General features: G+C 38.4%; 1 protein-coding gene across 4 annotated transcripts in view; it reads left to right on the top strand.

The window, feature by feature from the left end:
• Positions 1 to 15,951, top strand: part of LOC124613906 (ras guanyl-releasing protein 3-like) — a 423,950-nt gene that overhangs the window by 365,437 nt on the left and 42,562 nt on the right. For all 4 annotated transcript variants that reach the window (XM_047142653.1, XM_047142656.1, XM_047142655.1 and 1 more), the window contains exons 7-10: positions 2,891 to 3,105; positions 3,183 to 3,360; positions 15,490 to 15,567; positions 15,651 to 15,874. In XM_047142653.1, coding sequence (XP_046998609.1) covers positions 2,891 to 3,105; positions 3,183 to 3,360; positions 15,490 to 15,567; positions 15,651 to 15,874 — 695 coding nt within the window. The remainder of the gene's footprint in view (positions 1 to 2,890; positions 3,106 to 3,182; positions 3,361 to 15,489; positions 15,568 to 15,650; positions 15,875 to 15,951) is intronic.

Genomic DNA, 15,951 nt, shown 5'->3' with positions numbered 1-15,951 from the left:
CACATAGCAGTATTGAAAACCTCTTCAGTAGAGGCTGCTCACTTAAATTCATGCTGTGATAAAATTGAAATAATGATGTGGAGTCCAAAAGAATAAATTTTGAACTCTACCACAGAAAAACAAACATTAACATAAAATAATGCTTATATTACACACAAAAAATGTAAAATTAAACAGGTTTTACAGTCACCTGAAGTTGTCTTATATACTAAAGAAAGAGACCCACATGGGTGAAAACTGAATGCTGGGAAGAATTAATAAGTTTATCAATGAGGCAAATTTTATTCATTTTGAGTATCAGAAGGATTAAGTTCAGGGAGAACCTCCAGAGGGGGGACCAAAGTGCTTCCAGTAACCTTGTTTACATAAAAATCTCAGTCACTCCTATCAGTAGTATGGCTAGTAGTGAAGAGACAGAGTGAAACTGTTGGTGATAAAAATCAGCAATGTGCCACAGAGCACAGTGCAAGACTCCTCATATTTCAACAACAGCCACGTGTAGGCAAGATAAACTGAGGCTGGATAGGAGGCTGTGATAGGCCACTAATCCATTGGTTGGTTGATTGATTTGGGGGAAGTGGACCAAACAGTAAGTTCATCGGTCCCTTCAGATAAGGGAAGGATGTGGAAGAAAGTCGATAATGCCCTTTCAAAGGAATCATACCCAGCATTTGCCTGAAGCAGTTTAGGGAAACCATGGAAAACCTAAATCAGGATGGCCAGATGTGGGTTTGAACTGTCATCCTCTTGAATGTGCATCCAGTGTGCTAACTGGTGCGCCATCTTGCTCAGTGCCATTAATCCATGATAGTGGGCCCAAAGAGAAGCAGGAGGAGGAGGGAGAGCACACTCATATAGCAGGAGGGGAGGGGTAAGGTGGCGCACTACTGTAGAAGGGGAGAACATGTACTTGTGATTCTTACAGCACAGCATCTGATACCTGTAATGCAACATTTGCCTAAGTAGATCAGTTGTGTGTGAAGAAATAGCACCAAATTCACCAGAAACATGAACGTTTTACAATATTCATGATAATTATTAACTTTCTCAGTCTGTGGTGCTTTCCTGTTTCACCAATACAAGATGTTGTGTCACATCTGTTTCACCTACCTAAACCTGCTCTAACCCACTGATATCACAGAGATTAAAAGGCATTGCTGAGAGTGCTTTGTATTTTGAAAACTTCAGTCATGTGAACCAAACCACCATATCCTTGATTTTCCATTTCTTTAGTAGTCTGTTGTCACATGTCTGCGAGGTACTCTCAGATAGCTTGCCAACTGCTGCCTGAATGTGAAATAATATAGGCATACTGAAGAGCGTGAACTCTTGCAGGGTGAAAGTAACAAAATTGATGGTGAGGCAAAGAAAGGAATTGTCATATGTATTTGCCTCATTAAAAGACACCTGAATGCTTAAGTATACTTTTTGATCAGATAGAGGCTCTTGTTTTGCTTGCATTTGTTCCTGCAGTTCAAAATTTTTGAGGGCAACAGCCACTATCTGATCCTGCAAAGCTTTATGTGGATCTTCAATTATTCATTTGAGAGTAGGTAGTGGAGTATCTTGAAACATAGGATAAGTACAGCAACAGACTTCTTACCTAAATGACACCAACATAAAAATACCACTCATTTCTCTGATGGCTGCTGCATATTCATCACCCCCAGATGAAATGGTCACAGCTTTAAGTAGTGTTTTAGCAACAGTTACAATAGTCATCTCGATGCTGATGTGGTAGCAATGCGGTGAGATGCTTCTGGTTCTTGTGACAAGGCACGGTCCCCAAGATGGAAGTGAGCTGGATGACTGTCTCACAGCATCTAGCAGCCCGCTACCTGTGTTTGATGGAGCAGAATATACTGATACCATAGTCAGCCCACAGTGATGCACCAAAATACCGCTGGCAACACAGTGAGCAACAGAAAGAGCTTGAAAATGCACTGTGTATGGACACAGCACAACTGCCCTATCTATTCCATTGCCAGCCAGCTAGCTTCTGACACATTAATTATGGCAGATCTTATCATGATGAAACTATGGTCTTTGGGTGTAGACCAAAAGGTGGGAGATCCCACTTCTGACACCAGTTTATGTAGATGCAGAGGGGCCTGGTCAGGATAGATATGGTGTAGGCAACTGTTAGGGACTGTTGAATTATAAGATATTTCCATGAACAAAAAGGAAGTTCATTCTTTGTTCAGAATACGGGTAGGCATGTCCAGATTGGATTGTGAAGTCTTAGCCAGTCTTGGCAGTCATAAGAAGACACTACTTTTGATGTCACAATGAAGTCCAAGAAAAAAGGGGTATGAAAGGAATCACATCATTGCTGTGGGAAAGCCAGAGCAAGGGAGAACAATGCCACTTGACACTTAGGCCAACATGAACTGTACTTGAACATTACAGAAGAATATTAAAATGAAAGATTAACAATAAAATAAATTTTTTTAATGATAGACTGGCTAGGTAACCCTCACAGTTTTCTCAAAGCATGACTCCACACTACTAATCTCCTACAGAGATCGTTTGGAAGGTGGTTTATAGAAATAGATGCCTACCAGACATTTGCTTCGATTTACGCAATTTATGTTAACTCAAATGGATGGCTTTAATCATTCAAATGTACACATTTATAGGCAGCAAAATGTTCAAATTTGGTTTGGTAAGCATTTTTGTTTATTTCAAATGGTACACTACTGGAGTGATCTGACTTGGATGCTTCTGTGATCAAATGAAAAACAGAATGAAGACAATTCAATTACAAAAAAAAAGAAGTTCAAAAAAGAAAACAGCTGACATTCTTTTTTAAGATATAAAAATACTTTATCTTTGCATGTTTTCATCATTTTCTTGGCCTGTAATTCATATTTGGTTTAATTTGTTACAGAAACTATTAGAACTGCAAAATTTTAATTCATTGATGGCTGTTGTTGGAAGTGTCAGTCACAGTGTATTGGCTCGTTTATCAAAGACAATGGCCTGCATACCCACCGAAAGTAAAAAGTCGCTGACTGAAATGACAGATCTGTTGTCTTCCACAAACAATTTTAGCAATTATAGAAAGTTGCTGCATGAATGTTGTGGTTTCAGGATACCAATCCTGTGAGTATTTCTGTTCCATAAAATTTACTTGTTAGAGAGTCCTCTGATGCATGCTCACTGGTTGTAATATTTTGCAGAGGAATACATCTCAAAGACATGATCGCCTTACATGTGGCACTGCCAGATACTTTGGATGGAGAAATGATAAATTTTCGTAAAATGGCACAGCTGTACTTGATATTTAAGGATTTAGAAGAGGTTCAGCTGAGCACAGCACCTATCAATGTTAACATGGACCTTGTCAACACTTTGAGAGTAAGAATCATTTTCTATCTTGTTCAAACATAATTTCACATGAATCAGTGAATACAACAATGAAAAATTAATAAAATAAAGATGATAATATAATAAGAGGGTAGATCCAGTATTTTTCTTTTTTTGTGTGTGTGTGTGTGTGTGTGTGTGTGTGTGTGTGTGTGTGTGTGTGTGTGTGTGTATGTGTGTGAAATGGTTACAGCAAGTTAGAGGGATGTTAGATATGGATCGCACTGGACCCAAGTTAAGAAGAATCCACCTTTGTCTCAGGAGGATGCAAAGCAAGACAAGGCAAGGATGTGTAACTTGTGACAGTCTTCACAGAAGTGGAAGATTCAGGAAAATTGTTAGATGAGGAATATGATGTAATATCACACCCGTCCTGCAGAATTTAAAAATATTTAAAGGTTAGGAATTCAAAACTTTTCTACCATTTGTCTTAAGCAGGTACCTCAACTGTTGTGTGACATTACATGTGTCATATGTAATTAGACTTCATCACCTCTTCTTCCTCTTAAATGCCTTTGCCATTTTTCTATCTGCTTGCCCCAATAGCCTTGCCATAAACATGCTTGTCTTCTTATCCTTATGTTATTATTGATCTTAAATTCTCATCAAATCAATAATGATATTATCATGTAAATTAAAATGTTGGTGGCAGTTATTGTATCTCGTATGTCTTGGATATGGACTTGTCAGTGAAGATGAGTATATCAGAAGGACAAGCAAGAAGAGATCAAGAAACCTGAAAGTTAAAGTATTCTCTGAACCAGAGTAATGTGAGTTATCAGTCTAATCCAAACTATAAAGTGTCAATTCATGTTTACTGATAGCTTAGTAATGCCCTTGACGATACAGAAAGCTGGTCAGTAGTTACACATCAGTTTATATGCAGCTTGACTCAGCTCTGAGCTGTGGTATTTGCTGATATTTTTGAACTTGAGGTATGCAGAAAACTTCCCACATTTTTCTCTTTCTTTAATACTGTTGGTCAAGTTTCTTATGGTGTTTCTTATTATGTTTGTTCTTTATTTTTTACATCAATTATCTGTATTTAATTTAGATTATATCACATTTACCTATATTCATGTCACATGAGTCATCAAGCATCCCAAACACTAGTAATAAAATTTTATTTTATATACACTATACATATCACTGACTATTAATGCTTTTTGATGGTGTACCACATATGCAAAGAAATGCTCTTGATTGGTTGTTATCCATCTTTTGCAAAAAATTAATAAGAACATTCATTTCATAATGTTCTTATTAATTTTTTGCACAAGAGGAATAACACCCATTTGAGAGCATTTCTTTTCATTTCATTTCATAACCCACCATTAACCACAGACCTTGCTGTTGGTGTGGTGGCCTGCATCCCACAGCAATACTGATTGCTGTACCATAGGTGCAATCACAATGGAGGGGTACCTATTGAGAGGTCAAACAATTGTGTGGTTTCTGAAGGGAGTCAGCAGCTTTTTCAGTAGTGGCAGAGGCAACAGTCTGGATGATTGACTGATCAATGTAAATGGCCTTGCTGTGATCATAATGTGAACAGTCGAAAGCAAGTGGAAACTACAGCTGTAATTTTTCCCATGGGCATGCAGCTCTATGCTATGGTCAAATGATGATGGTGTCCTCTTGCATAAAATATTCTTGAGGTAAAATAGTCCTCCATTCAGATCTCCAGGTAGGGACTACTCAGGAGGATGTCATCATTAAGAGAAACAAAACTGGTGTTCTAAGGATCCAAGTGTGGAATGTAAGTTCTCTTAATCAGGCAGATAGGCTGGAAAATTTAAAAAGGGAAATGGATGAGTTGAAGTTAGATATAGTGGAAATTAGTGACATTCAGTGGTAGGAGCAATAGGACTTCTGGTCAAGTGAATACATGGGTATAAATACGAAGTCAAATGGGGATAAGGCAGGAGGGTTTAATAATGAATAAGAAAAGAGGACTGGGTAAGCTGCTATGAAGAGCAGAGTGAATGCATTATTATAGACATGAAGCCCACACCTACCACAGTAGTATAAGTTTGCATGCCAACCAGCTTCACAGATGATGAAGAGATTGAAGAAATGTGTGATGAATAAAAGAAATTAAGATAGTTAAAAGAAACGAAAATTTAGTTGGGGTGGTGAACTGGAATAAGAGAGTAGGAAAAGGAAGAGAAGGAATAGTTGGTGAATATGGAATAGGAGAAAGGAATGAAAGAGGAAGCCACCTGGTAGAATTTTGGACAGAGCATATTTTAATCTTTGCTCACACTGGGTTTAAGTGTCATAAAAGAAGGTTGTACATATGGAAGAGACCTGGAGATACCGGGAGGCTTCAGATTGATTATATAATAGTAAGACAGATTTCAGAACCAAATTTTAAACTGTAAGGCCATTCCAGGGCCAGATGTTGACTCTGACCACAATTTATTTATTATGAACTGTAGATTAAAACTGAAAAACTGGAAAAAGATAGGAAATTAAGAAGATGGGACCTGGATAAACTGAAAGGACCAGAGTTTTTTGGGAGTTTCAGAGGGAGCATTAGACAATGGTTGACCAGAAAAGGGGAAAGGAATATAATAGAAGAAAAATAGGTAGCTGTAAGAGATGAAATAGTGAAGGCAGCAGAGGATCAAATAGGTAAAAAGACAAGGCCTTGTAGAAATCCATGGATAACACAAGAAATATTAAATTTAACTGACAAAAGGAGGAAATTTAAAAATGCAGCAAATGAAGTATGCAAAAGGGAATACAAACATTTATAAAATGAGAGTGACAGGAAGTGCAAAATGGCTAAGCAGGAATGGTTAGGCGACAAATGTAAGGATTTAGAAGCATACTTCACTAGGGGAAAGACAGATACCACCTACATGAAAATTAAAGAGGCCTTTGTGGAAAAGAGAAGCAGTTGTATGAATATCAAGTGCTCAGATGGAAGACAAATCCCAAGCAAAGAAGAGAAAGCTGAAAGGTGGAAGGAGCATATAGAGGGTCTATACAAGGGAGATGAATGTGAAGGCAACATCATAGAAAGGCAAGAGAACATAGATGAAGATGAGATGTGAGATATGATATTGTGAGAAGAATTTGACAGAGCTCTGGGATGTCTCAGTCACAAGGCCCCAGGAGTAAAGGATATTCCGTCAGAACTACTGGTAGCCTTGGGAGAGCCAGCCATGACAAAACTCTTCCATCTAGTGTGCAAGGTGTGAGAGACAGGCAAAATACCCTCAGACTTCAAGAAGAATTAACAATTCCAATTCCAAAGAAATCAGTTGCTGCTAGGTGTACAAATTACAAAACTATAATTTTAATATGTCATGGTTGCAAAATACTAATACGAATTCCTTACAGGGGAAATAAAAAACTGGTAGAACCTGATCTCATAGAAGATTAATATGGATTCTGGAGAAATGCAGGAACATGTGAGGTAATGCTGACCTTACCACTTACCTTAGAAGATAGGTTACGGAAAGGCAAACACACATTTATAGCATTTGTAGACTTAGAGAAAGCTTTTGACAGTGTTGATTGGAACACTCTCTTTCAAATTCTAAAGGTGGCAGGGGTAAAATACAGGGAGCAAAAGGCTATTTACAATTTGTACAGAAACCAGATGGCAGGTATAAGAGTCAAGGGGCATGAAGGAGAAACAGTGGTTGAGAAGGAAGTGAGACAGGGCTGTAACCTATAACAATGTTATTCAATCTGTACATTGACCAAGCAGTAAAGTACACCAAAGAAAAATTTGGACTAGGAATTAAAGTTTGGAGAAAGGAAGTAAAAACTTTGATATTCGACAAAATCAAAACGAGGGTAATGGAATGTAGTAGAATTAAATTAGGTGATTAGGAAATCAGACACTTAAAGTAGTAGATGAGTGTTGCTATTTGAGCAGCAAAATAACTGATGGCCAAAATAGAGAGGACATAAAATGTAGAATGCCAATGGAAAAAAAAAAAACATTACTGAAGAAGAGAAATTTGTTAACAGTGAATATACACTGAGGGCGGCAAAGAAACTGGTATAGGCATGCATACTCAAATACAAAGATAAGTAAAGAGGCAGAATACAGCCCTGTGGTTGGCAATGCCTATATAAGATGAAAGTGTCTGGTGCAAATTTTAGATCAGTTACTGCTGCTACAATGGCAGATTATCAAGATTTAAGTGGGTTTGAACGTGGTGTTATAGTTGGCGCATGAGCAGTGAGACATACCATCTCTGAGGTAGTGATGAAGTGGGGATTTTCCCATACAATCATTTCACAAGTGTACCATGAATATCAGGAAACCAGTAAAACATCAAATCTCTGACATTGTTGTGGCTGGAAGAAGATCCTCCAAGAATGGGACCAACGATGACGGAAGAGAATCGTTCAACAAGACAGAAGTGCAACCCTTCTGCAAATTGCTACGTATTTCAATGCTGGGCCATCAAGTGTCAGTGTGCAAACCATTCAATGAAATGTCATCAATACGGGTTTTTGAAGCTGAAGGCCCACTCATGTACCTTTGATGACTGCATGACACAAAACTTTACGTCTCACCTGGGTCTGTCAACACTGGCATTGGACTGCTGATGATTGGAAATGTGTTGCCTTGTCACACAAGTCTCATTTCAGATTGTATCAAGCGGATGGACATGTACAGGTATAATGACAAACTCATGAATCCATGGACCCTGCATGTCAGTGGGGGACTGTTCAAGTTGATGGAAGATCTGTAATGGTGTGGAGCTTGTGCAGTTGGAGTGACATGGGACCCCTGATACGTCTAGATACAACTCTGACAGGTGACATCTACATAAGCATCCTGTCTGATCACCTGCATCCATTCACGTCCATTGTGTGTTCCGACAGATGTGGGCAATTCCAGCAGTACAATGTGATACCCCACACATCCAGAATTTCTCAGAGTAGCTCCAGTAACACCCTTCTTAGTTTAAACACTTCCACTAACCATCAAACTCCCCAGACATGGAAATTATTGAGCATATCTGGGATACCTTGCAATGTACTGTTCACAAGGGGTCTCCACCCCCTCGTACTCTTACAGATTTATGGACAGCCCTGCAGGATTCATGTTGTCATTTCCCTCCAACACTACTTCAGAAATTAGTCGAGTCCATGCCACATCATGTTGCAGCATTTCTGCATGCTCGCAGGGGTGTTACACAATATTAGGTGGGTGTACTAGTTTCTTTGGCTCTTCAGTGTTAGAAAGTCTTTTCTGAAGGTATTTGTCTGGAATGTAGCCATGTACTGAAGTGAAACATGGATGATAAATGATTTAGCCAAAAAGAGAATAGCAGCTTTTGAAATGTGGTGCTACAGAATAATGTTAAAGATTATATTGGTCAATCATATAAATAATGAGGAACTATTGAACAGAACTGGGGAGACAAGGAAATTGTGGCACAACTTGACCAAAAGAAGGGATCAGTTGATAGGACACATTCTGAGACATCTAGGGATCACCAGTTTAGCACTGGCATTGGGAGGGGGGGGGGGGGGGGTATAGGGGGAAGGGGGGGTAGTAATAATCATAGATGAAGAACAAGAGATGAATACAGTAAGCAGTTTCAGAAGGATGCAGGTTGCAGTAGTTACTTGGAGATGAAAGGACTCACACAGGATAGAATAGCACGTATAGCTGCATCAAAGCAGTCTTTGGACTAAAGACCACAACATTTCACAAAATCTCACCATTTTCATTTAAATAAATGTATTATAAGTCATTGCAGTCATTATTCATTAATGTTGTAGTCAAAAGAGTTACAATTTTGGGCACATTGGAATGAAACAGTAGGTTTCTTGTAGTACTACTGCTACTATTACTACTACTACTACTGGCTTTAATCAAGCTAAAACATTCACAAAACTTCCTTCCTCAGTCACATTTGTTTCTTCCTGGTAGTTCAGGAGTTGTAACAATTTATCTACTTTGACCCATAATTTCTCTACAATCTAGCTACTAAAATACATCAGCAATTGAATAACTCCATCCAATTTCAGTATTTAACTACAACCTATCATTTCTCCCTTTTTTATTGCTTCAGCATATTATTCTGCAGTGAATATATTTCCTCATCGGTGGCCTTATGAGAGTCCCTAAATTCTTTTCAATTATATCACCAATCATTCATAAGATTGTCATGAAATTGGATTCCTCAGTGGCAGTGTTTGCACCTTATTTGTCCTGTTCCCAGGTTCCACTCTCAATGCAGTTGTGACTCTTCAGCATGGAATCAGTGTGACAAGAACATTTTGGGAGCTATTTGGCTGATCAGTAAGAAAGGTACAATATTAAAAAGTGATGAGAATCAAAATTACCAGTCCTTTGTTGCCTTTCTCAAATATCTGGAAACTTTATCCCTTATTTGCATGCTCGGTGACTCTTTTAACTGAGTGTCAGAGTCGTATTACAAAGTTATTGGGTTTGATTTCTTATTAGTCCTTGGAGGTTTCTATGTGACTTTCATCTCTCATGATGCAACTTTCATCCTTTCATATCTCATAAAAATGTGTGTGTGTGTGTGTGTGTGTGTGTGTGTGTGTGTGTGAAAAATGTATTTTGGATTTCAAGTCAGATTATAGGTTCCCTCACAACAGTGAAGATGAGTGATGACTGAAATTATTAAGCAGCCTGATAACACTAATAGAGAGGATGGCTACAAACTTCCAGCATCCTGGCTGCAGCTGTCCCAGTCGGCAGGCCCTCTTCTCTCACACACAGAAGCTGGAATTGCTAAAGAAGAGGAAGATGAAACTGCTGAATGACCTGGCATTCCTCTAAAGATTCCATGATCACCACATCATCCTGAAATTCATCAGGACATTACTACAAATTGATACTAGAAAAGCCAGAACCATTTATCATCAAGCCAGCCATGCTTTACTAAGGGAAAGAATACAGCATCTCTGGAGCTTCATAGATGCAATAACAGGCAACAGCATTTATGCTGTCATCAATGTACTTCACACGGTGGGGAAAATATTATGAACAATTAGATGGAATGGCAATAGGCATCTTCATAGAAGCTTCTAAGCAAATGGCCCTAGCTTCTATATTGTTAGGCCATTGTTGTTGGATGCAGTATGTAGACAACACATTTTTTATCTAGCCATACAAGAAAGCAGAGTTGGGCAACTTCCTTCGGCACTTAAACAGACTGCAAAAGAATATGAAGTTCACACACGAAACCAAAAGCAATGGCGCATTACCAGTTTTGGACATGGACATATGTAGAACCACCAGTGATAGAAGGGGACACAAAGCATACTGGAAGCCAAACCACACAAATCAGCACCTGTGCATGGAGAGCTACCATTACCCAGCTCACAAGGGAACCTCCCCATCGCACCCCCCTCAGATTTAGTTATAAGTTGGTACAGTGGATAGGCCTTGAAAAACTGAACACAGATCAATCAAGAAAACAGGAAGAAGTTGTGTGGAACTATGAAAAAATAAGCAAAATATACAAACTGAGTAGTCCATGTGCAAGATAGGCAACATTTAGGATAATGTGAGCTCAGGAGCGCCATGGTCCCGTGGTTAGCATGAGCAGCTGTGGAATGAGAGGTCCTCGGTTCAAGTCTTCCCTCGAGTGAAAAGTTTAATTTTTTATTTTCAGATAATTATCAGAGTTCAGGCACCCTCACATATCAACGCCACTTTCCAAAATTCTAGGACCTGTTCAGATTTTCTTGGACATATACAGGATTTGACGGTCTGCACACGGAAAAATTTGAAAACGCTAAAAACATATATTTTGACAGAGCCCAGAGAAAACTGTGCGACTGTGAAACTGTTGCATTCATTTGTTGCAGTTCATGTGACACACTCTTATGTTTTCATCACTTTTTTGGGAGTGATTACCACATCCACAAGAAAACCGAAATTGGGCAAGGTAGAAGAATCTTTTTACCCATTCGCCAAGTGTGCAAGTTAGGTGGGTCGACAACATATTCCTGTCATGTGACGCACATGCCGTCACCAGTGTTGTATAGAATGTATCAGATGTGTTTTCCTGTGGAGGAATTGGTTGACATATGACCTTGCGATCAAATGGATTTGGTTCCCATTGGAGAGGCACGTCCTTTCGTCTACTAATCGCATGGTTTTATGGTGCGGTCACAAAACACAGACACTAAACTTATTACAATGAACAGAGACATCAATGAATGAATGGACAGATCATAACTTTTCAAAAATAAAGTAAGTAAACTTTCACTCGAAGGAAGACTTGAACCAAGAACCTCTCACTCTGCAGCTGCTCACGCTAACCATGGGACCACGGCGCTCTTGTGCTCACATCATCCTTGATGTTGCCTATGTTGCCCATGGACTACTCAGTTTGTATATTTTTCTTATTTTTTCATAGTTCCACACAACTTCTTCCTGTTTTCTCGATTGATCTGTGATAAGTTTTTCAAGGCATATCCACTGTGCCAAATTATAACTAAATCTGAGGGAGGTGTGATGGGGAGGTTTCCTTGTCAGAAATATTCTGTTCTGCATGCACTGACTGACTGGCCTACTGGATAAGTGATACTAACATCAAAGGAAAATTGAGCTACAGCACACCTTTCAAACCAATTGTTAAGATAACAAAATATTAAGAGAAACAGCCAAAGACAACCGGAATAAAACAAGAGAGGAAGACAAGGATAAGAAGCTTTCACTAGTGCACCTGCCATAAGCAAGGATATCAGTGAATGGCTAGGCAGTGTCCTCCACTGATGAGGTTGCAACTGCTTTTTGCAGCAGCTGCAGGGTCCACGATATGAGAGGTTCCACCAGGGAGCAGTGAACAAACTTAATACTGCAGAGTATATGAGCTTATTTGTGAGTGCAGAGCTGCCTACATAGGTTAGACAATGAGGCCAGTCAGCACACTAGCATCAAAACATGAACACTATACGGAGGGACAGCACAATGAATCACTGAGAGCAGGACTGTGGACAACCTATTAGGTCCCAGGAAGCCCATGTGCTGGCAAAAAAGTTGTGGATGCACCAACACAAAATACAAAAGGCAGATGAAATTATTAAGCAGCCTAACAACTTAATAGAGCGGATGGCTATAAACTTCCAGCGTACTGGCTGGTGGCTATCCCAATTCAGCAGTCTGCTTGTGGGCATGGGTCAGAAGCCTTACCAGGCATGGATGTGACAGTGCAAACAAACAGCTTTAGAGGCATTGACTATGCATTTTCACATACACCAGGAAGACAACATGCCCACCAAAAGCCAAGCACTGGTTTGCAGACTGTTGCCAATCATTTACAAGGTGGATGGTCCACAAATAGCTTCCTTCCTACCCTCTCCCTTTTGTCATAACTGCCTATTATATTGTTGTATTGTAGAGCCAATAAAGTTTTACAGATATGATAGCCATCTTGCTCTGAAGAAGGCCATTGCAATTTTTTTTCTTAAGAACACTTTTCAGTGTTGTTACCATAGGCCCATTTTTGCAGAAAATTGATAATATGTAGTTATATCTCATATCCTTGCACCTACACTTGACACATTAGGAAATTTTATTTCATTGTACGTTATATTACAGTACTTTACAGTACTTAGTTACACTGTCCATGAATTTTTAGGCATTCAATTGAAAATCATGGTACAAATAAACAATGATCATTCTAAAAAGTATTTATATATTTATCATTACACTTTGTACTTGTCTTTGTTTTCTTTTGTGAAGCATATTTCCCTCTCCTTGGCTTAATTAGTTACAATTCTGTCACCTCCACGTAGCTGAGGGAACTGCAACCCAGCTTAATTTCATTTAGAAATCTGTGATTTTGCTGCATATTCTCAGTTGATACCACCTAGCAGACATGTCCTGCCATAATAAAAGAATTGAGAGTTCTGGAATCTTTGTGGAAAACAGTGTAAAAGACTATTATGCTGTTTGTAAAAAAAATGTAGATTCCCATTATCATACAAACACTTATACATTTCCTCTGCCTCCTTTAATTGTCCTTTTTGCCTCTCCTTTTATCTCACCTCTCCTCCCTCCTGTCTCCTAACTCTTCCAAATCCTCTCTACCTGTAACATATGAGATCATTAATTATCTATGCTATTTGGGTTGAAATAATCAGAGGAAAAGTGTGTATGTTGCAAGGAGAACTCAAGTTTGACCGTATGGCTAAAGGAATCATCTACATCTACATTTACATGATTACTCTGCAATTCACAACTGAGTGCCTGGCAGAGGATTCATCAAACTGCTTTTAAGCTAGCTCTCTACTGTTCCACTCTCAGACACCGTGTAGGAAGACACTTAAGTCTTTTTGTGAGAGCTCTGATTTCTCTTATTTTACTATGATGATCATTTCTCCCTATGTAGGTGGGCATTAATAAAATATTTTCACATTCTGATTAGAAAGTTGGTGTTTGAAAATTCATGGGAAGGGCCTGACACAATGAAAAGCACTTTTGTTTTAATAACTGCCACCCCAGTTTGTGTATCACACCCATGGCACTCTTCCCTTATTTCATGATATTTCAAAATGACCTGCCCCTCTTTGAACTTTTTCGAAGTCCTCCATCATCCTATCTGATGCGGACCACACACTGCACAGCAATACTCCACAAGAGTGCAGAAGTGCAGACAAGCATACTGTAAGCAGCCACTTTAGTAGACCTCTTACATTTTCTAAGTATTCTGCCAATAAATCAAAGTCTTTAGTTTGCTTTCCCTAATCAACACCTTTCCCTACATTTGTCTCGTAAAAATACCTCCCCTACAAGGTAAGCAATTGTCTTTTCTCTTACAACTTTCATTTATTTAAGAATTTGTTTAATGTATGGTACTGATTAAGTTATCATGAAGAAATCACTTTAAACTTCATTTCTAAATTTTTATCTTGGCCATAAAATGTTTAATTTTGTGGGCAGATGATTAAGTAATTTTGCGGGCCTATACTCGACTCATTCTTGCACCAGTACCACTGGAAGCCAGAGAAGATCAGTTTTCTTTCTAGTAATTTACTGTCATTATCCAATTCAACTGAATTTTGATAATAAATTTCACCAAAGAATAATTTTCCTCTTTGATTGATATTTGCACAAATCGAATTTATAATTTTGATTATTTTCCCAGAATCACCCTAAGCAGTATCCACACAGGAGCCTCAAATATACCAAACCCTATGTCCAAACTGTAAAAGCAAATTAGAACTCTACACTTTGTTTGTTTTTTTTTTTTTTTTTTTTTTTTTTTTTTTTTTTTTTTTTTTTTTTTTTTTTTAAATAGTGCAAAAGGAATCAATCACAAACAGGGACAAGCATATCATAAAAACTGTGCTGGCCAGCCAGTGTGATTTATCATAACAACTGCTAAAATCCAACTTCTAAAATCCTGTAAGATTTGACAATAAAGAATGATTTTGTAACCTTCTGAAATGAAGCTAATTACATTTCCCAGCCATTTAATTCTGGTAAGTCAATAAGTAAATTCAAATGATATCTCAATAAGGATAACAGTGCATTTATTAATCATCAAGATCTTGATTCACTCAGCATGTCATATGTGATGCTATGTGAAATACAGAAATCCATATGATGTGCTCATCCGCAGTTCATGGTCTAGTGGCTAGTGTTGCTGCCTCTGAGTCACGGGGTCTCGGGTTTGATTCATAACCAGGTCAGGGATTCTCCCTGCATGGGACTGGGTGTTTGTGTTCTCCTCATCATTTCATCGTCGTCATTCGTGACAGTGACTATATTAGCCTGTGAAAAAATTGGACTGTGTAAAAATTTGAACTTCATACGGGCACTGATGACTGCACAGTTGAGTGCCAAATAAACCAAACATTCATCAAACATATGATGTGCTCGGTGAGTAGACATGTTTCTGTTATAGTGGAAGAAATAAGATCTGAACATGATTTTCTAACAAACCGAAGTCAGTATATATGCATAAATTCCACTGTGATACTGATCGTTCATAAATGCTCTGTTGTAATAGGGAGTTACCATAGGTTCTTCTAGACACAAACAATTATCAGGTTTTCAGTCCAGAATTTTATGAAATTTCCTTCAATAATCATAAGCAATTTAAAATTTATAAATAGGAAAATTAATTTAACTGACTGTGCTCATTTCAGTTGTCACTTGACTTGGCCTACACTGAAGATGAAATATACGAGTTATCACTTGCACGAGAACCCAGAAATTCTTCTTCGGTGAGTATATGTAGAATGATTATGTATACACTACAGAATCAAACTTAAGCCACATATACCACAATCTTCCCTATTATTTTCAGCCCCAGTGTTCACCTACTCAGTCTGTGCTCTTTGCTGAATGGGCATCTAATCCATGCCCTCCTCCAGATGCACAGACAATTGAGAAACATGTCAATGCAATGGTTGAAGCTGTTTTCAAGAACTATGATAATGACCATGATGGATACATTTCTCATGAAGAATTTGAAGCTGTTGCAGAGAACTTTCCTTTCATTGCATCTTTTTGTGTATTAGATGCTGACCAGTGAGTAGCTTGCTATAGAAAATATTAGTTTTAGTTCAATTTATGTGTGCTTCCCTAACAAATTTGAAATTTTACTT

Source organism: Schistocerca americana, chromosome 4 (genome assembly GCF_021461395.2).
Source record: "Schistocerca americana isolate TAMUIC-IGC-003095 chromosome 4, iqSchAmer2.1, whole genome shotgun sequence".
In the NCBI taxonomy this organism is placed as follows: Eukaryota; Metazoa; Arthropoda; class Insecta; order Orthoptera; family Acrididae; genus Schistocerca; species Schistocerca americana.
Note: the sequence above shows the minus strand (reverse complement) of the source record. Positions and strands in the feature narration are given on the sequence as shown.